Raw genomic sequence first — 26,122 nt, 5'->3', positions numbered from 1 at the left:
CTATGCCCACCTCCAAACCATCTTTTTTATTTTTTTAATATATATTTTTTGTTGTTGTAGTTGGGCACAATAGCTAGATTTTATTAATTTTATTTTTACGTGGTGCTAAGGATTGAACCCAGGGCCTCACATGTGCTAGGCGAACACTCTACCACTGAGCCACAACCCCAGCCCTCCAAACCATCTTTTAAAGATGTAAAGGGCTGAACATTCTGTGTTGAAGCTTCTCTAAGGAAAAACAAAAAACAAAACAAAAAAAACCTGCCAGTGTCGTGCACTGGCCAGGCATTAGCAGGAAGAGAGATGAAACTCTTAAAGTGAAGACAAGCTGGTATTCATTCCTAGGGAGGTATGAGTAAGGGGATAAAGGTGATTCTGGGAGCTTCTCCCTGCAGCACTGAATCTACCGGACCTACCCATTAAAGAAGCATATAGATATGCAGGGGCTGATGTGAGGTTGGGGATACAAAGAAAAATCAGGAATGTTAACAGAATGACACAGAAGAGGAAGACAGTGGTTAGCAAAGAAGATGCCAGTATGTGGGATGCCACAAAAGTGGTCCACAATAATGGAAATAGAGAAGGGAATGGCTAATTTATCCTTGAAAGCTTCCCAGAAGAGGCAATATCTAACTAGGTCTTGAAAAGTGAGTGGAGCCAGGCGTGGTAGTGCATATCAGTAATCCCATCAACTTGGGAGGCTGAGGCAGGAGAATCAGGAAGATCCCAAGTTTGAGGCCAGCATCAGCAACTTAGTGAGGCCCTAAGCAACCTAGTGAGGCCCTGTCTCAAAATAAAAAATTAAAAGGGCTGGAGATTGGTTCAGTGGTTAAGCACTCCTCGGTTTAATCCCCAGTACAACCTCTCCTCCACTCCTCCACCCCAAAAAAAGAAACGTGATGGGGTTCTCCAGGCAGAGAGCCAGAAAGAACATTTAAAACCCAGAATATAAAAACACCTGGATTTCTCAAGCCCCAGACCAGTTCAGAGGAGACAGAGAAAAGTTTTGTATAAGGAAAAGGTACTAAGAACAGAAAAGGTCAGGAAAAAACAGACGTAACTGTAATAAAACATGAAGGGGCTGGGAATGTGGCTCAAGTGGTAGCACACTCACCTGGCATGTGTGAGGTGCTGGGTTTGATCCTCAGCACCACATAAAAATAAAATAAAGGGGCTGGGATTGTGGCTCAGTGGTAAAGCATTCGTCTAGCATGGGCGGGACCCGGGTTTGATCCTCAGCACCACATACAAACAAAGATGCTGTGTCTGCCGAAAACTAAAAAATAAATATTAAAAAAAAATTCTCTCTCTCTCTCTCTCTTTAAAAAAAAAAAATAAATAAATAAATAAAGGCATTGTGTTGTGTTCATCTACACCTAAAAAATAAATGTTAAAAATAAATAAATAAAATAAAGATATTGTGTCCACCTAAAACTAAAAAATAAATTTAAAAAATAAAACATGGAGATAAAAATAATGGTTTTCATCAGAGGATGTTTTGGTAAATAAAAAAAAAAAATTTAAACAAAAAACAGTAATAGAAAACCAAGCATGTGACTTGCATCTGTAGTCCCACCTACTCCAGAGCCTGAAGTGGGAGGATAGCTTGAGCTCAGGAGTTTCACCAGTCTGGGAAACCCAGAGAGAACTCCATCTAAAAGAGAGGTACCTTGGGCTGGGGATATAGCTCAGTTGGTAGAGTGCTTGCCTCAAATGCACAAGGCCCTGGGTTCTAATCCCAGTACCACAAAAAGAGGTACTTAAGATATAAAAATAAAATAAAAATTATCAGGCACAGCCTGAGAACTGCAAATTTAAGGCCAGCCTCAGCAATTAAGCAAGGCCCTAAGCCCTGTCTCAAAATAAAAAATAAAAAGGACTGCGGTCTGGGGATGTGGCTAAGGAAACTCCTGGGTTCAATCCCCAGTATCTATATAAATATCTGAAAAAATAAAAATTAGTTCAAAGTAAACTAATTTACTTCCTACTAATTTGTAGGAAAGAACAGATAAATACAAACAAATTCAATATATTTAAAATTTATTACATTAAGTGAAAAAGTTAGATCTTCATCTCAAACCATATACCAAAATACTTCCAGATATATTAAAACAAAAATATAAAAAACAAAACTAAAAAAATAAATGGGACTAATGTACTTTCAAAATGACAAGCATAAATAAAATCAAGGGAAGGAAACCACATAAAAGTTTCTCTAAGTCAAAAATCACAGACAAGCTTGATACGATGGCATGAGCCTGTAGTCCCAGCACTCTGAAGGATGAGGCAAAAGGAACACCTGAGCCCAGGAGTTCAAGGCCAGCCTTGGCAACATAGTGAGACCCCGTCTCCAAAAAAAAAAAAAAAAGAAAGAAAGAAAGAAAAGAAAATCACAGACCAAATTAAAAGGCAGGAGAAAACGAAAACTGAGGGAATTTTCTGCATGAACTCTGACAGACAACACTTTCCTTACTCTAAAATGAACTCATGTAGAGACCTAAGAAAAAACAACAAACTATAAGAAAAAGGAGAAAGAACACAACTAGTTCATATCAGAATATAATAGAGACAACTAGTTCATATCAGAATATAAATGGTTAATAAAATGAAAAATGATTTAATGGTGGATTCTAGAATACAATCTGGCAGAACATATCAGTAGGTTTTCAAAAGTTCAGACCTGCTGACCCAATAAGCCCTCATCAAAGAGTCTGTTCTAAAGAAATATCTAGAAATTCATACAATATTTATAAATGCAGCTATTTATGTATAACATTATTCATAATAGAGGAAAGTTAGAAATCATTTAAATTCCAAAACAAAAATAGTAGCTTACACTTACGGCAATGCTTACCATATGGCAAATTCTGATTGAAGTACTTTATAAGTATTAACCAATTTAACAATTAAAATCCCTTTGAGGTAGAAATTATTATTATCTTCATTTTGTAAATGAGGAAACTGACATAATGAGTTAATTATGATACTTAAAATCCATTTAATGGAAAACCACACAGTCATTCCACTAAACAAAAAATATACTCTTTTAGTCAAACACCATAGAACATTGACTCCCATTTCATTTATAACATTAAAGGCTGAATGGGGGGTAGAGGGTTGTCTAAACTTCCACTATCCCCAAGTTGTAACAAAACACCCCAAACCTCCACCAGAGTAGAATCAGAGAAGGCCAAATAAGGAGCCAGGACTTTCATTTCTGCCAGATGAAAATACAAACAAACAAACAAAAATCCCTGAAAGACACAGTTATTAACAGTTGATATTTACTGTCTACAATGAACTTTTAAGTAATATAGGAAAAAAAAATCAGAGTTCTTGCATTTTTCTACTATTCTAAGCTAGGAGACAGCATGGTTCAGTAAAAGAGAGGTTTCTAGAGTCTAATGGATGCATCATTAATTTCAGAATTTTCCACATACTAATAATGGGCAAATTACTGAATCTCATTCAGCCTCAGATTCTTCAACTCCAAAGTGAGAAAAATAAGCCCCACATCCAGGGCTATTGGAAGAATTAAAGGAAAACAGTCCATGCAAACACCTGACAAAAAAAATGAGGCCCTCAATAGTTCCCAAATGCCTCCCTCACCGACTCCTGGAAGTAGGGTAAGTCACAACATCAGCTGAGTAGGATGCCAACCTGACAGGGTCTAGGAATGGACCCTGGTCCACGGTGGGTGCAGGTAAACCCAATTTGAATTCTCTAGGTGGGCAGCCGATTTCAAGTCTGCTACAGGGCAGTCCTTAAAGTCAATCCTTGGTTGGTCCCCAGGGTCTCTGAAATATTCTCATTCAAAGAGGTACAAGGATAGGTATCCTGAGATCTTCCAGAGTGACCATGAACTAAAACCCAGCTGGTCTAAGAAAATTAGTCAAGTATATCTGTCTTGATTAATTATTACTGTATTTGGCTAAGTCTGCCCTAGGTAGGACCCATTCCTCGGTTTGAGCCTGGAAGTCAGTTTTGACTTTGAACCAGTTGGTCTGGAGTTTGGTACTTTGCATCATAATAAAATGGACTCTCAGTTTAGTCCAGCCCTCTTGGAGTGACTGCTGCCTTAAAAACTTCTCATCAGGTAAACATAACTTTTCTAAAGCGGGCCTTTGAAAAAAGCTTCTGATCTCTATATTACTTGTTTGTTTATTTATTCATTTTTTAATATTTTTAGTTATATATGGACACAATTGTTGGGAGCTGCCACATAGGAACTGAGCACTTCTTAGCTTTGAGCGATGAGAGTGTGGAAATGTGGCAAACCAGCCATGGGCTCTGTGTTGTGTGTGTGTGTGTGTGAACTATAAGCATTGAGCGTACAGGGTGGACTGAACCCACATGGCCCCTCTGTTTGAGAGGCGACACCTATGATCCCCGCACAGCACATGAGATGGGCATAGCCTTCCTATATGTCTTGATGACAGCAAGACATCAGGCAGCTAGACTCAATCCCCTGAAACCTGACCCCTTGCCTCATTTGAATGGCTTCTCCCCAATAAAAGGGTTCAGCTGACATTCCTCTCTCTTTTCTTGCCTGCCTTGACCCCCTTGTGGGAGCTGCAGCTGAGAAGCGGTTACTGAACCCAAAGAAAAGGTAGGTTCTGTGTCTGTGTCTTTATTTATTCCCCAAAATCACTTGGAGTGACCCTGACGGGTTTAGTCATGTGACGCAACACACAATACCTTTATTTTGTTTATTTATTTTTATGTGGTGCTGAGGATCAAACCCAGTGCCTCACACATGCTAGGCAAGTGCTCTGTCACTAAGCCACAACTCCAGCCCCACTCAATATTGTTTATTATGAAATAACCCTACCTCATGAGTAGCTCAAGAGGCAATAAAACAGAATTTTCTTAAGTATGATAAAGTTGGAAGGAGAAGAAAACAAGAAATACCACTGTAGAATGTAGAACAAAGACAGGATTGTGGAAACCTATGAATCTCAGGCTGAAAGCTTCTCTACATAGCTGTGCTTACAGCTGCTAGGATTTAGGTGGGTTGAAGCAACCACAGCAAGTTGCCAAAGGCTCCTGGATTTTCTTAAACACTTGCACCTTTCCCTCTTTACCCACAGGAAAGGTTTCCTCTGAGTTCCTTGGTTTCTCTACTGCTTGCATTCCTGAGACTTCACAAAGAGGAGGAGCTGGGTAATAGTTCACTGACTTCTCACACAACCACGTTGGTGCAGACTATGGTTTTTCAGAGGATAAGGCTGTCTCTAAGGCATAGCCCCAGAATGACAAAGATCTGAACAAAGTCCCCAGAAGGAATTCAAACTGGTATTTACAGAAGCTTGGTCTTTCTCTTGATGTCTTTCTAAATAGAAAATCTGCCTGCCTACACCTATCTTTTTCCATCCTAGGACACTAGTTGAGTTTAATTTGTCTTCAATGCCTCAGGATCATCATCCAGAACATAAATTACTAAAGGCACAACACAATCAAGTGCTACTGAGAGCAAACTATGAGGCTTTTTCTAAGCTTCTCTAGGTGGCAATGATCTTTTTTTTTTTTAGTTGTAGATGGGCACAATGACACAATACCTTTATTTATTTATTTTTATGAGGTGTTGAGGATGGAACACAGTGCCTCACCTGTGCTAAGCAGGTGCTCTATACTGAACTACAACCCCAGCCCAGACAATAATCTTAAATTCTATTCCTTTTGGGCTGAGGTTGGAACTCAGTGGTAGAATGTTTGCCTGGCATGTGTGAGGCACTGGATTCAATCCTTAGCACCACATTTAAAAAAGAAAAAAAACTGCCAGGTGCAGTGGTGCATGCCTGTAATACCAGCAGCTTGGGAAGTTGAGACAGGAAAATCACGAGTTCAAAGCCAGCCTCGGCAACTGTGAGGCACTAAGCAACTCAGTGAGACCCTGTCTCTAAATAAAATACAAAATAGGGCTAGGGATGTGGCTCAGTGGTTGAGTACCCCTGAGTTCAACACCCAGTACCAAAAACAATTCTATTCCTTTTATTGTTTTCTTATCACTTCCCTAGTCAGTCGTCAGTCTCCCTTAGACTGTGCCAGATCCAGCACATCCCTCGAAGTTGCTCCTAATCTGCTATTTCATTTCTGGTGTGGCCTGAAAAATAAAGACAACAAGATATATATATATATATATATATATATATATATATATATATATATATATATACACAACTATACCTCAAATTAGAGCTTTCAGGTAAGAAGGAACAAGGGTTCCCCTTACAAATACAGTGAATATGCTTAAGGGACAAGGAGTTTTGCTCCTCCCAGGGCCCAGAAGAGCACACTGAATAACACCTGTCACTTAGTAGGCACACATGAAATATCTGTTGAATGAAAGGAGCAAGCATTCATTTGTTCTTGACCAAAACACAATTAAAAAACCTCAATTATGTCAACTACTTCATGCCTACTAAGGAGTAGAAGGAAGTAAGTTGCTGTCCTGTCCCTAAGAGACCTTGCAACTATTTTGCAAATTTCCCTTCTTCCTGCTAAACACCTCTTCCAAAAAACCAAGTCTGGAAGAACTTACTCAAGCAGACTGCAAGGATAACTACAGGGGTAACTAAATATTATCCACGCCCTCAACATACCCCAACAGCCCATATCACAGAGGAGAAAAAAGAGTAACAAATTAGCAGCCACCCATCCAACCCTTCCCCTGAAGCTCCACAACTGGTTCTATCACTTTCAGCAACCAGAGTGGGGTGAGGACTGGGGGAATCCTGCAAGCTGGTTGCCTGCCACCTCCACTGGGTTTTGCCCCAGGCACCCTGCTAGGACTCTAACAATCCTCCTGCCCCAGTTTCACCTCTTGAGGGGAAGCAATTCCTGACTCACCCAAAAAAGCAAGGCGCTGAGGGGTCCAATAAATAGAATAGTGCCATCATTAACTTAAAAGAAAGGTACCCTACAAATAAGAGATTATTTCTTAAAAGACTGCTGTCCTTTCTTATAATACAACTTGGAGCCAGGTAAGTAAGTATATAAGTAATTAGGCCCAGTTCGAAAAAGCCAGGCTGGTAGGATGGACTCAGATAAGAACACACTTTATGAAGGCAGACCTATGTGACAAGAAGGACTGATTGAACAAACCATCTGGGGTGAATCAGCTAAATATCCATTACCAGACCCACTTCCAGCAAAGGAAACAGCCTGTAATCATGGTCTGGGCAGTCATTCTCCCCAGGCCTCGGGGAAGCAAACATCTCTTCATTCCCTCATGAGCAAGAAAACCAGAGATTGACTGCCTGAGCTCACAGGCAGGAAGCAAACCACAGGACTCTGGGCACTGAAAAATGCCTGAAAGATTTCTAACTTTCACTCCTTACAGCATGTGGCCCAATTAAGACAGCATCACAAGGAAATTCCCAAATACCTGGGCACTGGAGATTGGAGGAGGGGGGGTCTCCTAGGGCTTAGCACAAGCTGAGAGGGAGCCAGCCACTCCCTAGACCAGCCCCTTGAGTTCACTGACCTCAAAATAAGTCTGTTGGTGGAATGAGATGATTCTGGGGAAAGCTAGACCTCACACCAATGTCTCCCTCAAACTGCTAACCATGGCTCATGATCCCAACTCAGGACAGGGACCTATGCCACATGGAACAACCAGAGGCATCCACTGACTTGCTTCTCCCCAAATCTTGGCCCCTATGCGTCCTCCCTTCTCGCTCTTCCAGTACTCCCTCCTGGGCTTCAGCTCCTGTCCTGTCGTCCTTCTTCTCAGCCCACTTCCTCAAATCAGCTACCCACCTGGAACACTGCCCACAGCCCTCCTTCTCCTTCTCGGATGACACCCTTCTCTCAGGCCTCACCTCTATCTTCCCACCCTTTCTCTAAGCACACCTATCTCAGGCTCAGTCTCCTAACCCCTTTCCCACCTTCTTCACTCAGGTTGTAGAAACTCAGGTTGTAGATTTCCACCCCCCAGATATGTTCCATGGCCTGAGTCTGGCTGCCCCAATTTTACCTATGGCCTGACCTAAGACCTAGGACCTAGATTCTAGCCCCAGAGCAACTCTGTACTCAGTTTTTGCCCTCTCTCAGGAACCGAACTCCCTCTTCTCTGGTATTTCTTGTGCCTCTCTCTCTCTCTCTCTTTCCTTCCCTTCCTCCCTTCCTTCCAACACTGGGTTCAATCCTCGGCACCACATAATAAATAAATAAAATAAAGGTATTGCATCCATCTACAACTAAAAACATTTTAAAAAGAAAACGAAAAAGAATTGAGTTGAGCTTGTTGTGGAGACATACACCTGGTATCCCAGCAACTTGGGAAGCTGAGATAGGAGCGTCACAAGTTCAAGGTCAGCCTCAGCAACTTATAGAGACCCTGTCTCAAGGTAAAAAAAAAAATTTTAAACGTGATATAAAGTGCCCCTGAATTCAATCCCCAATAATGGTTAAAAAAAAAGAATGAAAAGCCAGGCGCAGTGGTGCATGCCTGTAATCCCAGCAGCTCGGGAGGCTGAGGCAGAAGAATCGTGAATTCAAAGCCAGCTTTATCAAAGGCCAGGCACTAAGCAACTCAGTGAGATCCTGTTTCTAAATAAAATACAAAATAGGGCTGGGAATATGACTCAGTGGTTGAGTGCCCCTGAGTGCAATCCCTGGTACCCCCCCACCCCCGCCATAAAAAAAGAAGGAAAAAAAGAAAAAAAAAATAAATAACAGTGTGGGAACAGCAAGATTAAGGAAAGCAGCTATGCAAATGGAAAATATTTTGAATACTGCCATAGTTAGCTAAAATGGAAACTATATCCTGCAGCTTTAATACAAATTATAACACACTTCCTCAAGCTTTCCAGGTCGGTTTACACCTGCTGGATTTAAAACAAGCCAGCAGCTTTACTTACAGAATCCTATCTCTGTGTCACTGATGGAGTCGTGAGGCTCTCTGGGCCCGACAGATTGTCTCTGGTTGCCCTAATTGCTCCTGAAGGTCATGGAAACTACTGTGAAGACGGAGTAGAAAATTCAGGTTTGGGCAGGGGCTCTGCATTTACTAGACATCTTATGTTGGGCAAATCAATTAAACTCTTTGAGTCTTAGTTTTCTCATCTATAAATTGGAGCTAATGGTCCTTGCCCTCCCTACCTTATAGGCTTGTTTTGAAGATCACTTCAAATAAGATAATTTATGTGAAAGCACTCTGGTATCATATAAATGTGAGGTATTATCTTGAATGGTAATGAGTAGCTTACAGCTTACAAACACAAATGAATCATTTCTTTTTATTTAACAGGCAGCCAACTAACTTCAAAATTCCAGAGCCAGACAGCTTTAGCTAGGGATAAGTTTACCATCAGAGAGATATGAAGAAGACCTGAAGGCCAGGTGACAAACAGGCCCACTGTGGGTCAGGCCCTAGGTGAATGAATGACTGCCCTTTTTTTTTGGACCCAGGGGTGTTATACTACTGAACCACATCCCCCAATCCTTCAAAATGCATTTTTAAGCACCTGAGTTCACCTGCCACGATTGAGTGAGCTACCTACCCTTCAAAGGGCTTCACATGAAGAGCAAAGCTGCAAAAGATAGAAGAGAAAGATACATGGGGACTGGAGATATAGCTCAATTGGTAGAGTGCTTGCCTCGCATGCACAAGGCCCTGGGTTCAATCCCCCCCACACACACACAAAAAAAGACACATGTAGGCTGGAAAACCTGGACTCTAGTCCAGGCCTGACACTTACTCCCTAAATAGTCTTAGACATCTTTTATAACCTCTCTGGACTAATGAAAACAGTAAATGGTCATGACAATCCCATCTAAATCTGCTACGATATATTCTTTTCTCTTTCAAAGTCTTACACAAAATGCCCCCCTCAGGAAAGCCTTCCCTGATCTTGCCAGTCATCTGAATTGTGTCTTCTTTATTCCTATAGCATTTTTCTTGTACACTTTTACTGAATCTCTTTCATTCTACCTCATGTTCATTGTTTACTACACTGTGTGAGCTGCCAGAAGGCAGAAGTGGCATTGTATTCAGCATTCAAATCCCACCATGCCCACAAAGAACCATGTCTAGCTGGGCACATTGGTGTACACCCGTATTCACAGTTACTTGGAAAGCTGGGGAAAGAGGATCACAGATTAAAAAAAAAAAAAAAAAATATATATATATATATATATATATATTTTTTTTTAGTTGTACGTGGACACAATATCTTTATTTCATTTTTATATGGTGCTAAGGATCGAATCCAGTGCCTCATGTATGCTAGGCAAGCACTCTACCGCTGAGCCACAACCCCAGCCCAGAGGATCACAGATTTGCGGCTAGTTTTAGCAACTTTGTGAAGCCCTAAGCAACTTAGAGAAACCCTGTCTCAAAATAAAACATAAAAAAAGACTTGGGATTTGGCTCAAGGGTAAAGCTTCCCTGGGTTCAATCCCCAATACCAGAAAAAAAGAACCTTGTCCATAGTGATGGACTCCACCAATCTGTTGACTGGAGCAAAATAGTGAACTCGAGTGCCCTTGATTTTATTCCACCTCCTTTAAACCCTGACCCTGCCTCAATCAAGAATCACTCTGTTGTGTTGTCAGGTGAATCAGCACTGAACTGTCAGAAATGGAATGAGTAAGAAGGGTAGAGGGCAACCTTGGACACAAGTTGAGGGATTGTATTTGATTTTAAAATGCAAAGACAAGGGGTTGAGGATATAGCTCAGTTGGTAGAGTGCTTGCCTTGCATGCACAAGGCCCTGGGTTTGATCCCCAGCACTACAAAATAAATAAATAAATAAATATATAAATAAAAATCTGCGAGGACAAACTTGGTGCAGGTCTGTAATCCCAGCTACTCGGGAGGCTAAAACAGAAGGATTACAAATTCAAGGCCAGCCTGAGCAACTTAAGGAGGTCCCTTCTCAAAATAAAAAATAAAAAGGACTGGAGATGTAACTCAGTGTTAAAGCACCCATGGTTCAATCCCTAATAACGCAATAAAGAAACAAACCTGCATTGACAATGACAATGAAAATAGTAAGAGCTACCCTAGAGTAAACACGCTGTGCCAGGTATCATGCAAAGACCGAGCTTCACAACAATGCACTCAGGGAGAGAATGCAATCATTCTCATTTTGCAGATGGGAAAAACAAGGCACAGAGAAGTTAAATATTTGCTCATGGTCACCAACTAGGTAAATTACAGTCAGTATCGAGGCAGCCTAACTCCAAAGTTCACTTTCTTAACTATAACTGAAAGTGAGTACAAAGGTGATTATAAAGGTACAATTCTCAGCCTTGCTGAGGTTTCTATCCATTTTCAAACATTGTAGATGTGACAAGTAACAGTTCTTGGTCTCACTTAAGAATAGTTATAAAAACTGTTACTTTCTACACCAAGTTTCTAAGAAATAACCTTCTGATTAGGAACTTCTAGGAGACTTACAAATGTTAGCATCCACATTTCAAAATGATAGGACCGAGGAGCAAAAGACACAGAAGCTGGAAACAGACAGAAGTGACAACTCTGACATCCAGAAGGTCCTTGATAAAAATGATTATGTGCTAGGGGTGTAGCTCAATGGAAGACTAAATGCTTGGAATGCACAAGGCCCTGGTTTGATTCTCAGCACCACACACCAAAAGAATGTTTTTGATAGGAAATATTTTCCCCTCCTCTAAAGCACATAGGGAGAAAGGAAAAGGAAATAAAAAAAGAACCAGGGGAGAACACTGTTCAGTTTGACATGAAGGTTCAGGGTGTAGCTGCCCTGGGCAAGGCACTGGGCACACAATCCGCTGCTGTCAAGAGCCAGGGCTGCAAGCAGAGATGGCAACCTCTCACCTACCTACCTGGTAGAAGTGTGCCATACAATCCTTCTGAAAGGTTGTATTTTGAATCAAAAGCTTGTAAGTATATTTACTTTTGTTCTAGTAATTTCACTTTGTCATAAAATATTACTGCCTAAGAAAATAATAATGAATATTAATCCAATCATTCAACAAGGATTTGTTGAGCATCTGTCACGGGCTGGACAAGTTATGTTTACTTGGGTACAAAGGGCTAGAGACCTAGCAATAAACAAAAAAGGAGGAAGTTCCTTTCTACTCAGATTTTTTACATTCTAAAGGGAAGAATAATAGTAGGCAAATGGGTATATAATATAATGTGCAGTAGTGAGATCTACTACCTAGAAATACACAGCAAAATAGGGTGTAAGGAAGTTAATTTAAATAATGGATCATGGAAAGTCTCTCCAAAGGGAGTGGTATTTGGACAGATATCTGACTAAGGTGAAATATTCAAATGCTCAGAGACAGAATTTTCTACCAGAAAAATCAGAAAATGTAAAGGTCTTCAAGTAGGACCTGTAGGTGATTTTGTAAAGAAACAAAACAAAAAACATAGAGGAGGTCCACTTCACACCCATTAGGATGGTTAATACCCCAAACCAGAAAATAAGTTTTGTCAAGGACAGAGAGAAACTGGAACCGTTGTGCATGGCTGGTGGAAAGGTGAAATGATATAACTGCTGTGCAAGACAGAACAGTATGCACAAAATTACCATATGGTCCAGCAATTATATTGTAAAAATAATTCTTGCTGGACACAGTAGCATACCCTGTAATCCCAGCAACTCAGGAGGCTGAGGCAGGAGGACTACAAGTTCAAAGCCAGGCTCAGCAACATAGCAAGGTCCTAAGCAACTTAGCAAAACCCTATCTCGAAATAAAATATAAAAAGGGCTGGGGATGTAGCAATAGTTAAGCACCCCTGGGTAACCAGTACCAAAATAATAAACAATTTTAAAAATAAAAATAATTTTTTCCATTTTTTTTACCTGCTGGGGATTAACCCAGGGATTCACATGTGTTATGCAAGCTCTCTGCCACTGAACTCAGATTTGTACACTAGCATTCATACTAGCATTATTCACAATAGCCAAAGGGTGAAAAAACCCAAGCATCCATCAACAGGTAATGCAATATATGTATAAAATAGAATATTAGCCAGATACAGTGATGCATGCCTGTAATCCCAAGAACTCAGGAGGCTGAGCCAGGAAGATTGCAAGTCTGAGGCTACCCTAGGCAATTTAGCAAGACCTTTAGCAATTTAGCAAAACCCTGTCTCAAAAAAAAAAAAAAAATATATATATATATATATATACACACACACACATATATATGTGTGTGTGTATGTGTGTGTGTGTGTGTGTGTATATATATATATATAAGTATGTATTTGTATGTATGTATAAAGGACTGAGGTTATAGCTAGGTGTAAAGTGTGCCTGAGTTTAATCCTCAATAACAAAAAATTAAAATAAAAATATTTTTAAAAGGCATATTATTAAAAAAAAAAAAAGGCATATTATTCAGCCTTAGAAAGAAAATTCTGGGCCGCAGTTATAGCTCAGTAGTAGAGCACTTGCCTAGCATGTGTGAGGCACTGGGTTTGATCCTCAGCACCATATAAAATAAATAAACAAAATAAAGGTATTATTCCCATCTACAACTAAAAAGAAAGAAAGAAAACTCTGATACATTACAACATGATTGAAACTTGAAAATACTATATTAAGTGAATAGCCAGAAAAGAAAGGACAAATATATGATTCCACATATAAGCAGTACACGGAATAGTCAAATTCATAGAAAGCAGAAGAGTGGTTTCAGGGGCTGGGGGGAAGAGGGAATGGGGAGTTATGTTTACTTGGTACAAAGGTATAGTTTGAAATGATGGTGAAATGATAGAAAAGTTCTGGAGATAGATGGTGCTGACAGTTGCAAAACAACGTAAATGTACTTAAACCATTGAAAATCCTACTCAAAAAGGATTTAAATGACAAATTTTATGTTACATATGCATGTTTGCCACAATTTTTAAAAATAAATTTATTTATTTATTTATGTGGTACTGAGGATCAAACTCAGTGCCTCACACGTGTTAGGCAAGCGCTACCACGGAGCCACAACCCAACCCTGTATGTTTGCCAAGATTTTTTTAAAAAATAATAACAGCAGGGTGCAGTGGCACACCACTGTAACCCCAGCAACTCCAGAGGCTGAGGCAAGAGAACTGCAAGTTCAAGAGCAGCCTTAACAATTTAACAACAGGGCTGGGGATGTGGCTCAAGCGGTAGCGCGCTCCCCTGACAGGCATGCGGCCCGGGTTCGATCCTCAGCACCACATACAAACAAAGATGTTGTGTCCGCCGAGAACTAAAAAATAAATATTAAAAAATTCTCTCTCTCTCTCTCTCTCTCTCTCTCTCTCTCTTTAAAAAAAAAAAACAATTTAACAAGACCCTGCCTTAAAAAAAAAATAAAAAGGGCTAGGCATGTAGCTCAGCGGTAGAAGGCCCCTGAGTTCGATCACAGTACGAACAAACAACAAAAACAACAACAACACACACCAAAAAAAAAAAAAAACAGAACTAATATGCTTGGAACATAATGAGCAAAGGGAAGAATGGTAGGGAATGTGCAGATCAGGCAAAGAGGGCCTCATGTCAAGAGAAAGACTTCAAATTTCATTCTAAGACTGATGAGAAGCCATTGGGGAGTTATGACCAGAGGTGACAAAATCTGATCACCATTTTAAGTCTCACTTTGGCTTCTGTGTATAGAAGATCAAGGGACAAGACCAGAAATTGGAAAAGGGTTAGAAGTCCACTACAGTAACCCATAAAATTCCTGAGATTACTTCAGAATCTCTCTATAAGATTTGCCAATGGCATTAATTTACAATCTAGTCTTCAAGTTGGCAGCCATTGGTGCCTTGCCCTGTGAATATATAAGAACTTGTGGTTCAATGCTTCAGGTTCTAGCAGAAGACTGGATTCTCTCCCCAGGAGTACTTCCACCTCAAACCAAGGTCGTTAATTCAAGGCTTTCCTACAAGAAAACACCTGCCTGGTCCAGGGCTAGATGGGGGATGTAGGGAATTACTGATTCTCTAAACTCATATGGATGGTGGTGTTCAGCCCTTTTCTGGGCCTCCCAGGTTTGTATTGATAGGAGGGGAAAAGGTCTGCAGAGGACTAGCTCTGCATACAGAAAGGTAGAATTGAACTTGTCCCTAACTTTAACTAGAGTGAGCAAATTGTTCTATAAAGAGCCAGAGAGTAAAAATTTTAAGAGTGATATGTTCTTTGACACATATTCTGAATGGATGGGCATTACATGGAACTTTTGACCCCAAACCATAGGTTGCCCTACTCCTCCCTGAGAGAGACAGTGACTATCCTAGGCCTCCTGATTCTCCAGTCAAGTAAATGCATTGGTGTCTGTAATTGATCCTTCATTCACTCAATAAATATTTATTGAGACCTCTTTATGTGCCATTCACCAAGTAAGGAGGCCAAGAAGGCCCCTGAATTGAATCACAGTACAAACAAACAACAAAAACAACAACATCAAAAACAGAATATGCCTGGAACACAATGAGCAAAGGGGAAAATGGTAGGGAATGTGCAGGTCAGGCAAATGGATCAGACGTCAATGGATCAGATCTGTTCCACAGAGGTAGGAGTAAAGAGGGGAGTAAGGCATGAAGCAAATAATCACAGAGCTCAATACATGAATGCAAAGTAATATAAATGCTGGAAAGGAGGCGAGCCAGCTGCTATGAAAGCTAGCAATAGGCAAAGCCTCTCTGAGGTGTCCTTTAAGTTGAGTTCTGAAGGATACACATAGTAAGCATGCATGACAGGAAGAACAATCTTGGCAGAAGAAAAACATGTATGAAAGGGTAAGAAATTCTATTTTATTAAAAGTACAACTGGGGCTCTGCCATCCAATCCCTTCACTTCATATCGACCTCCAGACCCCACCCCATTCCACCCCCGATTTCCTCTTTTCTCTGTGTGTGTGTGTGTGTGTTTCCCCTTCCCCACCATTTAGAAAAGAAAAAAAGTACAATAGGGAAGCTAGAGATGTAATTCAGTGGAAAAGCATTTGCATGTGCAAGGCCCTGTACTGGATCCCCAGTACTGAAAAAAAAAGAAGAATATTAGGGGTTTAAGGGAGTACCAAGATCATTTCATTTTCTGTGAGAATAGATTTGACAGGCCCAATAGATTAGAATTAAAAAAAAAAAAAAGTCAAATAGACTATTTAAAAAGGAAAGAAAGACAGAATGACTCACAGCCAGGGCAGTGGCACATGCCTGTAATCCCAGGGACTCAGGAGGCTGAGAAAGGAAGATTGTAAGTTTGAGGCCAGCCTCAGCAATTTAGCAAGGCTCTCAGCAATACAGCAAGACACTGTCTCAAATTAAAAATAAAAAAGGATTGGGATGTGGATCGGCAGTAAAGCATGCCTGTGTTCAATACCCAGTATCAAAAAAAAAAAAAAGAATGGCTCATGATTCAGGTTCCTAGCTTGTTCATTGCAGCATTACTAACAACAGTGAAGACACAGAACTAACCAAAGTGTCCATTGACAGATGAATGGATAAAGAAATTGTGTGTGTGTGTATATATACATACACACACACACACACACACACACACACACGGGAGTTCTATGCAGCCATAAAGAGGAATGAAATTATGGCATTTGCCAGTAAATGAATGGAAAAGGAGAATAATATACTAAATGAAATAAGCTAAGAGAGAAGGGCAGAATATCATAAAGGGAAGATCAAGAAGCAGAGTGGAAGGATGGGAAAGGGGAGACAAAACAGAATGAATTCTTAAAAAAACACATTATGTGCATATATAAATATACCACAGAAAATTTCACCTTTCTATATAAGTAAAAAGAACCAATCAAATACAAATAAATAGACAAGTGAAAGGAAGTCTAATAGAGGCAGGAAAACAAGGAGGGGAGGGAAAAGAGGAGGAAAAGTAGGGGATCATGAACTGAAATCAAATTCTACGCATATATAAGTTGGTTGGGATGAACCCAACTACTATGTATAACTATAAAGCTCTAATAATTTTTTAAAATATTTTTTTAGTTTTTGATGGACATTTATTTTTTTATTTATTTGTATGTGGTGCTAGGAATCGAACCCAGTGTCTCACACATGCTAGGCAAGCGCTCTATCACTGAGCCACAACCCCAGCCCCTCTAATAAATTTTTAAAAATATATACATATATATGTACACATAATGGAATATTATTCAACCTTAGAAGGAAATTCTGTCACTTAAGATGACATGGATATTATGCTAAGTGATGTAAGCCGGACACTGAAAAGAAAATACTGCATTATCTCACTTACATATGGAAATTTTTTAAAAAAGCTGGGCAAGAGGGCTGGCGTTGTGACTAAGTGATAGAGTGCTTGCCTAGCATGTATGAGGCACTGGGTTTGATCCTCAGCACCACATTAAAAATAAATAAATAAATAAAGGTATTGTATCCATCTACAACTGAAAATATTAATTTAAAAAAAAAAAAAAAAGGGCTGGGGATGTGGCTCAAGCGGTAGCGCGCTCGCCTGGCATGCGTGCGGCCCGGGTTCGATCCTCAGCACCACGTACAAAACAAAAAGATGTTGTGTCCGCCGAAAACTAAGAAATAAATATTTAAAAAAAAAAACGGGGCCCAGTGCCACACACCTATAATCCCAGCCAACTCAGGAGACTGAAGCAGAAGGACTGCAAGTTCGAGGCCAGCCTCAATAACTTAGTAAGGCCCTAAGCAACTTCACAAGATCTGGTCTCAAAATTAAAAAAAAATTAAAAGGGCTGGGGATGTAACTCAGTGGTAAATCATCCCCAGGTTCAATCTACAGTACCAAAAACATAAATAAAATTTAAATTATAAGTAATAAAACAGAATGGTTGGGAATATAGCTCAGTGGTAGAATGTCCCTGGGTTCAATCTCCAGTACTGGGGCAGGGGTGGAAGGGACACCTCCTAGGCTGTATGGTCAAAGAACCAACTTTAGGAAGCTTTCCTCATATATATATTTTAAATATCCTTTGGTTCTCCCAAGTTCCCCTAGAGAACATGATGGGTATTAAACCAAGAGAAGGGAACACCAGTGACTAGGACTCCCTTGCTTTCTACCAAAAAATGTCCATTAGCATGAAGTTAGCCAATGTATCCAAAGTGCAAAGGGAAATATGTACTGGAAAGGAGAACTGGCTGCTATGAAAGAAAATAATTGGTAAGGCTTTTCTAAGGGTGTGCCACTTACTTTTCATGGTTTATCTTTATTCTTTTTTATTGATTGATTGATTAACTGATTGATACTGGGGATTGAACCCAGGGGCACTTAACCACTGAGCCATATCCCCAACCCTTTAAAAAAATTAAATTCTTTTTTAATTGTCAATGGACTTTATTTTGTTTATTTATATGCCATGCTGAGAATCGAACCCAGTGTCTCACACATGCTACGCAAGCGCTCTACCACTGAGCCACAATTCCAGCCCCACATTTTTTTTATTTTAAGACAGGGCCTCACTAAGTTGCTGAGGCTGGCTTTGAACTTGCGATTCTCCTGCCTCAGGATTACAGGCCTGCGACACCACGAAATATTAGACTTATGAATACCGAAATATTAGACTTATGAGAGAGATATAGTAGATATTGTAGTAGATATTTTTGGTGCTTTATAGATGTCCCTGTGGTCACTTTTTTTTTTTTAAGAGAGAGAGAGAGAGAATTTTTTAATATTTATTTTTTAGTTTTCAGCCGACACAACATCTTTGTATGTGGTGCTGAGGATCGAACCCGGGCCGCAAGCATGCCATGCGAGCGCACTACTGCTTGAGCCACATCCCCAGCCCCCTGTGGTCACTTTTGATTTCAGCTGCAGGGGAAATTCTGTATAAGTTGACAGCATCTCTTCTCAAAACCTTCTGGGTCTCCCCGATTTTTCTGCCCCGAAGCTCCCNTTTTTTTTTTTTTTTTCTTTTTAATGTACTGGGGGTTGAACCCAAGGGTACTTTACCACTGAGCTACAGTATATTCAGCCTCTTTTTTTTTTTTATTCTGAGACAGGGTCTCACTAAATAGCTAAGGCTGGCCTCGAACTTGCGATCTTCCTGCCTCGACCTTCCGAGTCGGTGGGAAGATAGGTGAGCATCACCGAACCCGTTCCCTGCGACCCCTCACGTTGATGTACACCTAGGTAGGTGGAAATCTGGGCCACTTGCCTTACCCTTCCGATTCTCTTGCTTAGGGCCCACTATCACTTGCTGAGAATGGTAACACTGAAATGAAAGACAGCACAAGACGGAAGCCAAATCCAAGGCGGAGGCTGCGCAGGCGCAGAGAGGAGGCCGGCTTCGCTTACAGTTTCATCCAGGACTCTCCCATACAGGGGCTCTCCTAAACAGCCCCCAGAACTCCCCTTACTTGTGAGGCCCTCAAATTGTTCAGGAAGGTGTGGGAGCCTACATTCTGAGGCCGCCGGGCCTCCCTTCCTTCTCCGCCCAGGGCCTGGTCGAACCTGAAGAGAAGGTGCCGGTCCCAGCCAAGGAACCAGGACAGTAAAGGCTGCCAGGTCGCTCAGAATCAGCCTTCCTCGCCACCATTCTCACCTCTTTGTCTGCCGCCTTCTCCTCAATGCCCAGCAATGCGTACAAGTCCATATGTAATAGTTCCTTGGTCACCGCCATGGTTCCAGCCTTGACGGTGCTCGTACTACAATTCCCAAGAGCCCAAGCATGTGCAGGGACCGCAGGCTCCGAGCAGGCCTAGTGGCGCTTAGCCCCCTGGGAATGGTCGTGTTCCGGGTCAGGCTTGACTGACTCTGAGGGACCGCGCAGCCGTAAATGAACTACGGCTCCCGGCAGCCCCCGCTCCCGCCTGTGCCGCGCTCGGGCGCAGGCGGTGAGTCTGGATTTCCCCAAGTCAAGGCCGAGGCGGGATCGCGCAAGTGGGCGTGTAGGGCAGGACGTGGGTGGGTGAACTTCCTAGGGGCTTGGTCCTGAAAGGTTTGACTTCAATCCTCCGTTTTCTGCACCGCCGGGAGCCGCGATGGAGAGTAGGTGCTATGGTTGTGCTGTCAAGTTCACCCTCTTCAAGAAGGAGGCGAGTCTTCTCCCAGAGGGCTAAAGGGTTAGGGAGGGCGCGAAGCGAAGGGAAAAGCATGAGATTTACGGTCCAAAGATTCGGTGTTGTGGGTTCTTTCCAGCGCTCCCTCGCTTTCGGGGTTGATGCGAGGTTCCAGTGAGGTGCTGAAGGTGAGAGCACCCTAAAGCTTGTTAACGTCATTTTTTGAAATTACACTTTTCTGTAACGTAAGTGTAGCATCCAACTGTTGCCTTCCCACTCCGTTCCTCCCCCGCGCGGTTTTAATACCTTGGGACAGTTGTCCTGCTCATTATTCTCTCTGCTTTGAAACCTTCCCCATACAGCAGCCTGCCATTACCCTTGTTTCTTGAGTTAGATGATCACACTCCCCTATCGTCCCAGGGCACCATGTCAAAGGCTCTCTTGTCCTCAACACAGACCTACCAGGTTATCATGGTAAAATACTGCTTTTCTGTGCCTGAACCAGATGTGATAATTTAATGGCATACAGGGAGGCAGGACATTTTAGAATCCTGGATTTTTGAGTCTGTTCAAATTTGAGCTCTGCTGTTTTATCATGGAGTGACCTTGGTTTGGGCAAATCATGTAATTTTTGTTAAGTACTGAGCTTAGTGCCTGGCACACAGTAAGTACTTAATAAATGGAGGCCATTGTTATCATCCCATCCTGAGCTAAACCTCCCTCTATCTATTCCAGAGCAGAGAAGGCATGAGCCCTGCACTGTCTGATTCTCCTTTGTTAAAGAGTCAGTGACCTGAAACACAGGGTTTGCCTTCTACACCCCTCCCCAGGCACACAGTTGAAGGTGGTTGAAAGCATGGGAATTTTGTTTGAAGCTTTATGTGATTTGAATAAGGGACTGGAAACCAAGGAATTGCTTTACCCTCTGTCCCAATCCTTTTCCTCCTCCTAATATCTGGTCACAACCTCTCTGTCCTCTCTCTGAATACTCAAGAGTACCAGGGAGGAGCCCATATGGGTAGATAACAGATGGATCCTCCTGCTTCATATTTCTTGTAGTATGGCTGTAAGAATTGTGGCCGGGCCTTCTGTTCCGGCTGCCTCAGCTTCAGTGCAGTGGTACCTCGGACTGGTAACACCCAACAGAAAGTCTGCAAGCAGTGCCACGAGGTCCTGACCAGGTAAGAAGTCAGTATGGATAAGGGCTTCACCAAGTACAGCAGTGAGCATCTGGACAGCCCTTGCAACCTTGTGCTGTATAGCCAGAGGTCAGCCCAGGAAGTGTTTGGGGTGGAGGTGGGGACACTGACTGGGATGGCAGGACTTCTGATACCAGATTTCTTCTCTACAGAGGTTCTCCTGCCAATGTCTCCAAGTGGTCACCACCCCAGAACTATAAAAAGTAAGTATTAAAGGAAAAAATAATGAGGACAGGGAAAAGACAAGGGAGCATAGGTAGGACTCTTCTCCTAGTCTCTAGTTCAAGTAAGTTCAGGGTCAGGAGATTTTTTTTTTTTTTTTTGGTACCAGGGGTGCTTAATCCACTGAGCCATATCCTTGGCCCTTTTTTATATTTTATTTAGAAATAGGGTCTCACTGAGTTTATAACTACCTCACTAAGTCGCTTAGGCTGGCTTTGAACTCTCAATCCTCCAGTCTCAGTTCCCAAGCTGCTGGGATAACAGGCATGCACCACCACACCTGGCTAGTGCTGCCATGCCCAGCCCTGGACACCCTCTTTAACTCAGAAAGTAGCTTATCACCATCTCCCCAGTACGAGCACTTGGCAGAACTTGCCCTCTCAACCAGACCCTCTATTTGGTAAGCAGGGCTGGGCTGCAGGGTGACAGCAGCAAGAGCCATAGAAAATTTCCTACTGCAGGACTCCCTAGATGCCTAGAAATAATTTGAATGGGAAACAGTGAATGGGTGCCTTCAGTCCTCACTTCTGCCTTCAAGCACCTCTATCTCTTATCGTGCTAGACGTGTGGCAGCCTTGGAAACCAAGCAAAAGCCCAGCACCTCCAGGAGCCAGGCACTGACCCAACAAGACCAAGTCATTGCTGAGCGCCTAGCACGACTCCGTCAGGAGAACAAGCCAAGTGAGTGGAGGCAGGCGGGGTAGCCAAAAGGACAGTCTAGAGATTCTGAGATTGAGGTTCCTCTGGCCCTTACCTGGCTCCCCCTATGCCGATTGCAGAGTCAATACCCTCACAGGCAGAGATAGAGGCACGGCTGGCTGCACTGAAGGATGAAACCCAGGGTTCTATCCCTTCTGTCCAGGAGATGGAGACTCGGCTTGCTGCCCTTCAGGGCAGGGTTCTGCCTTCTCACACCCATAGGCTGGTGAGTGCTAAGGCTTGGGAGGGAAGGGATTCCTAGGGAAAGGATCCAGAAGAAGCTCAGATACATGTATGATCATATGCTTTACAGGAATTGGTAAAGCCTCCCACCCCTACCTCCTGAGCCTCAGGCCTGCTGCCAGGCCAAGGAACAAGGGACAAGCAGCAAGATTGAGTGGGTCAGAAAAAAGTGGACACAGTCCTGTTGGGGACTGCCAGACCTACTTGATTAAGACAAACCTTTGCCTGGTCTTTGAGAACTCCTCAGCATCCACCCCTGACCCAGGATACTTCTAGGCTTTATGTGGCTTTTACCTTACTCCCACTCCCCACTGAGGTTCCCTCCTCTGGGCAGGAACATCTGACAGCAGACACCAGGACACAGGATCAGCAGACACAAGATCTGCTAACACAGCTGGCAGCTGAGGTGGCTATTGATGAGAGCTGGGAACAAGAAGGTCCAGGTAACCCTTCTACTTAGCTCCTCCAGGAACATGCCCCATCTCTTCCCCCAAATGGGAGAGGCTCTGCTATCCACCCTCTGGAGATGAAAATAAAGTAAAGAATGACCAACATCATAAGAACTATCATTTATTGAGTGTTTACTCCAAAGGGAGCTAATATAGGCCTAGTGTTTAAGTGCATGGGCTTTAGAATCAGACAGTGATCCCCATTTCTACCACATACTAATTGTGTGATCTTGGGCAAGTTATTTGACCTAAATCTCACTCTCATCATATGTAAAATGGAGGTGTATATGGTAAAAACCTACCTCACAGGGAAGTCATGAGGAGCAAATGAGATAATCCAATAGTTCTTGGGACCATACCTGGCTCATAATATAAGTGTTCATTGAGTGTAGTGAGTGTTCTCTATAATGATGATGATATAAAAGAAGAGGCTATTCAAAATTAAATATAATTTAAAGTTCATTTGCTTAGTGTTATCAGCCGTATTTCAAGTGTTCAATACTCACATGAGCTCATGGCTACTACCTTATGGGATAGATAAGGGACATAATATACACTGTTTCCTTCATCATAGAAAATTCTTTTGGACAGTGTTTTCTGAAAGCTTCAGAGAAGTAGTTCTCAACCATGGATGATTTTACCCTCCAGGGTACTTTTGAAAATGTCTAAAGACTTTTTGGTTATCACAACTTGGGGGATATTATTGGCATCTGGTGGGTAGAAGCCCAGGATGCCATAAGCCACATCCTGCAATGCATAGGTTAGCCTCTCCACCACAACAAAGAATTATCTGGTCCAATGTGTCAATAGAACTAAGACTGAGAAACCTTGCTTACAGACACAATTTCATGGACCAACCTCAATAATTTTGAGGTATGTACTATTATTGCCCATATATAAATGAGGAAACTCAGGCATGGTGAGCTTAAGGAACTTGACCAAGGCCACATAGTTCTTAAGTGGCAGGGATGGGCCTTGTACCCAAAGCTGTCTGGTTTCAAACCTCTTGCTCTGAAACTCTAGGCTAAAGGTGATCATGTCAGAGCCACACCCACTCTGGTAAAGTTCTTCCTACCCAGTGATATATAAAATCTCAGCTTCAGTCATGCCTTCTTTGTGCTGCTCCCAGGGAAGTCTAATTCCAGCCCTGAATGGCAGAAACTGGCTGAACTTTAGCCTCCTCATATCCTAATCCTTTAGGGCAGTGATTCTGAAACCATGGGACATCCAGCCCATACATATCAGTGGGGTGGGGATGGATGTGGTTGAAAAAATATGTCCAAAATTGCTAATTTTTAACATTTGAAAAATCGGAGGAAATACTAATCTTATTTGTAATATAAGTCACATGTGCTAGGGCTGAGCACAAAGCTGATAATGTATAGTTTTAAAAAAGTTGAGAAATGGGCTCAGTGACTTATGGGGGAGAAATCTTAGAATGCCTCTTCTTCCCTGACTGCATTACTTCTTCCAGCTGCCTCTCTCCAGAATGACCTCAACCAGGGTGGCACAGGAAGCCAGCACACTAATTCCCAGGGGCAGGCCAGTTGGTCCCTGGAGAAGGAGAAGACCAGGCTGCTGGCTGAGGCAGCAGTTGAGCTACGGGAGGAGAATACAAGGCAGGAACGGATCCTGGCCCTTGCCAAGCGACTGGCTGTGCTGCGGGGACAGGACCCTGACAAAGGTAAAGGCTGGAGTCAGCTGCTCACTAGTGTCTGTTGATCACAGCCTTCCCCTGCACTCAGGCCAAGCTCTCCTTCCCAGGGCTAAGTCAGGTGCTAGAGGTCCCTATGCCCAGAGATCTATTGAGCCTTACCCAGAGCCATGAGGAATGAACTGGGGCAAAGCAGTAGGTGAGGAATCAGTGGCAGCCATCAGGTAGGGGGACCTTCAGTCCTTTCAGGTGCTGAGGCTTCTTTTCCTGCCCCGCTCCTTAAAGCTACTTCATTAATGGTCCAGCCTTGTAGGGTTGGGACAGGGAGGGACAAGTTCTGAACAGGGGTGGCTAATGAGGCTCCTCAGCTCTGGAACAAACCCTGGGAAACAAACCATTTCCAGAAGAGGACAGTAGTTTAGGTGAAATCTCTCACCCTCACTCTTCCTCCCATTTCCATCTCTCCCTCATTCAAGTGACCCTTCAGGACCTCCGCCTCCCAGACAGTGATGATGAGGAGGATGAGGAGATAGCCATCCAGAGAGTCATGCAGCAGGTAGGCCTGGCTTACCCATCCAGCCACCCCTGTCCTGTTTCTGCCTCATAGCTGCTTGGCCCCATTCACCTGGCCTCCATTCTGGGGTAGCCATTCTGCAGCTCCTGTTCAAGTTGGGGTCCTTGTGTCCCTGTGACCCAGATTTGCCCCTTGGCCCCCTGAGATGGGGAATCAGCAGCCATAGGCAAGAAGTAAAGGAAGAAGAGAAGCCAAGGCTACAGCACAGAAATACTGGGAGAAGGGCCTGGAGCAGGGAGTAGTACCCTTTCACCTGTTCACAGCTCACTGAAGAAGCTGCCTTGGATGAGGCAAGTGGCTTTAACATCCCTGTGGAGCCAGCTTCCCGACCCCAGGCCCCACCCTGCAGAACAGAGCCTAAGGTGAGAAAAGCCCATAGCCTTCCTTCCTACCTGGCTGATTGCTCCTATCATGTATCTTACTTCCTGTATTCCTCTCTGGTCCCTGAAGGCCCAAGTCATGGCTCCCAGGCCAGAGGCTAAGGAAGAAGAACTTCCCTGGTGCTGCATCTGCAATGAGGATGCCACCCTGCGATGTGCTGGCTGTGATGGAGACCTCTACTGTGCTCGGTGCTTCCGGTGGGTACAGGTAGAATGTTCTGTGGAAAGGCTCGAGAGTTGCCTACAATCCCTGATCTGCATCCCTTTGCTCCACAGGGAGGGCCATGATGCCTTTGAGCTTAAAGAACATCAGACATCAGCCTACCGTCCCCCATATACTGGCGGACAGTACTGAGGAAACCCCGACCCTCCTGGAAAGGTGGTCCTATAGACATCCTGCAGGCTGGCAGTGATGCCCTGAGGGCATCAATGAGACAGCAGATCAAGTCTACTGATGATGGATACACCCCTTCCTGAGCCTCAGTGTCCCCTGGAAAGAGGAAAGATTCCATTTGAAACAATGAGTGGAAAAGCCAAAGGGAAAAAGTAGGGTCCCTCCTCCAAGAAGCCTGGACTAGAAGTAAGAGGCATGATGTTCTAGAAAGACCAAACTGAATCTAAGGGTGAGTCCTGTAGCCTGGCTCCAGGGCCCGTTCCCCTACCTGGCACATAGTAGATCTAATAAAGTATATGTATTCATTGGGCTCAGCATCTACCCATATCTCTCTCTTTCTAGCAATGCTGAGGATTGAACCTAGTCTTTGCCCAT

General features: G+C 42.8%; 2 protein-coding genes across 4 annotated transcripts in view; one reads left to right on the top strand and one right to left on the bottom strand.

The window, feature by feature from the left end:
* Window positions 1-19,664, bottom strand: part of Dnajc17 (DnaJ heat shock protein family (Hsp40) member C17) — a 36,013-nt gene extending 16,349 nt beyond the window's left edge. Inside the window, exon 1 of one of the 2 annotated variants that reach the window (XM_048793335.1) lies at window positions 19,477-19,664. In XM_048793335.1, coding sequence (XP_048649292.1) covers window positions 19,477-19,554 — 78 coding nt within the window. In that variant the 5' untranslated portion in view covers window positions 19,555-19,664. The remainder of the gene's footprint in view (window positions 1-19,476) is intronic. The other variant, XM_015480815.2, reaches the window with a different exon arrangement.
* Window positions 19,665-19,774: 110 nt separating this feature from the next.
* Window positions 19,775-26,057, top strand: Zfyve19 (zinc finger FYVE-type containing 19). 2 transcript variants are annotated; one of them, XM_015480814.2, is made up of 11 exons: window positions 19,775-19,969; window positions 20,993-21,114; window positions 21,285-21,335; window positions 21,917-22,035; window positions 22,134-22,279; window positions 22,631-22,739; window positions 24,220-24,429; window positions 24,876-24,955; window positions 25,237-25,335; window positions 25,424-25,551; window positions 25,630-26,057. In XM_015480814.2, the coding sequence occupies exons 1-11, from the start codon at window positions 19,916-19,918 to the stop codon at window positions 25,706-25,708; spliced, it is 1,197 nt and encodes a 398-aa protein (XP_015336300.1). In that variant the 5' UTR covers window positions 19,775-19,915; the 3' UTR covers window positions 25,709-26,057. The 2 variants fall into 2 exon arrangements, with proteins under 2 accessions (XP_015336300.1, XP_048649291.1); XM_048793334.1 differs by lacking the exon at window positions 19,775-19,969 and adding an exon at window positions 20,080-20,121.
* Window positions 26,058-26,122: the final 65 nt, after the last annotated feature.

Source organism: Marmota marmota, unplaced genomic scaffold (genome assembly GCF_001458135.2).
Source record: "Marmota marmota marmota unplaced genomic scaffold, marMar, whole genome shotgun sequence".
Lineage (NCBI taxonomy): Eukaryota > Metazoa > Chordata > Mammalia > Rodentia > Sciuridae > Marmota > Marmota marmota.
The sequence above is the reverse complement of the archived record's forward strand: the minus strand, read 5'-3'. Positions and strand labels throughout refer to the sequence as shown.

Excerpts from the sequence above, each read along its gene's own strand:
- Zfyve19 (XM_015480814.2), top strand. The coding sequence starts at position 19,916 with ATGGAGAGTAGGTGCTATGGTTGTGCTGTCAAGTTCACCCTCTTCAAG. Across the intron at positions 19,970-20,992 it reads TCACCCTCTTCAAGAAGGAG|TATGGCTGTAAGAATTGTGG; the intron begins GCGAGTCTTCTC and ends TATTTCTTGTAG. Across the intron at positions 22,740-24,219 it reads CTGGGAACAAGAAGGTCCAG|CTGCCTCTCTCCAGAATGAC; the intron begins GTAACCCTTCTA and ends TACTTCTTCCAG.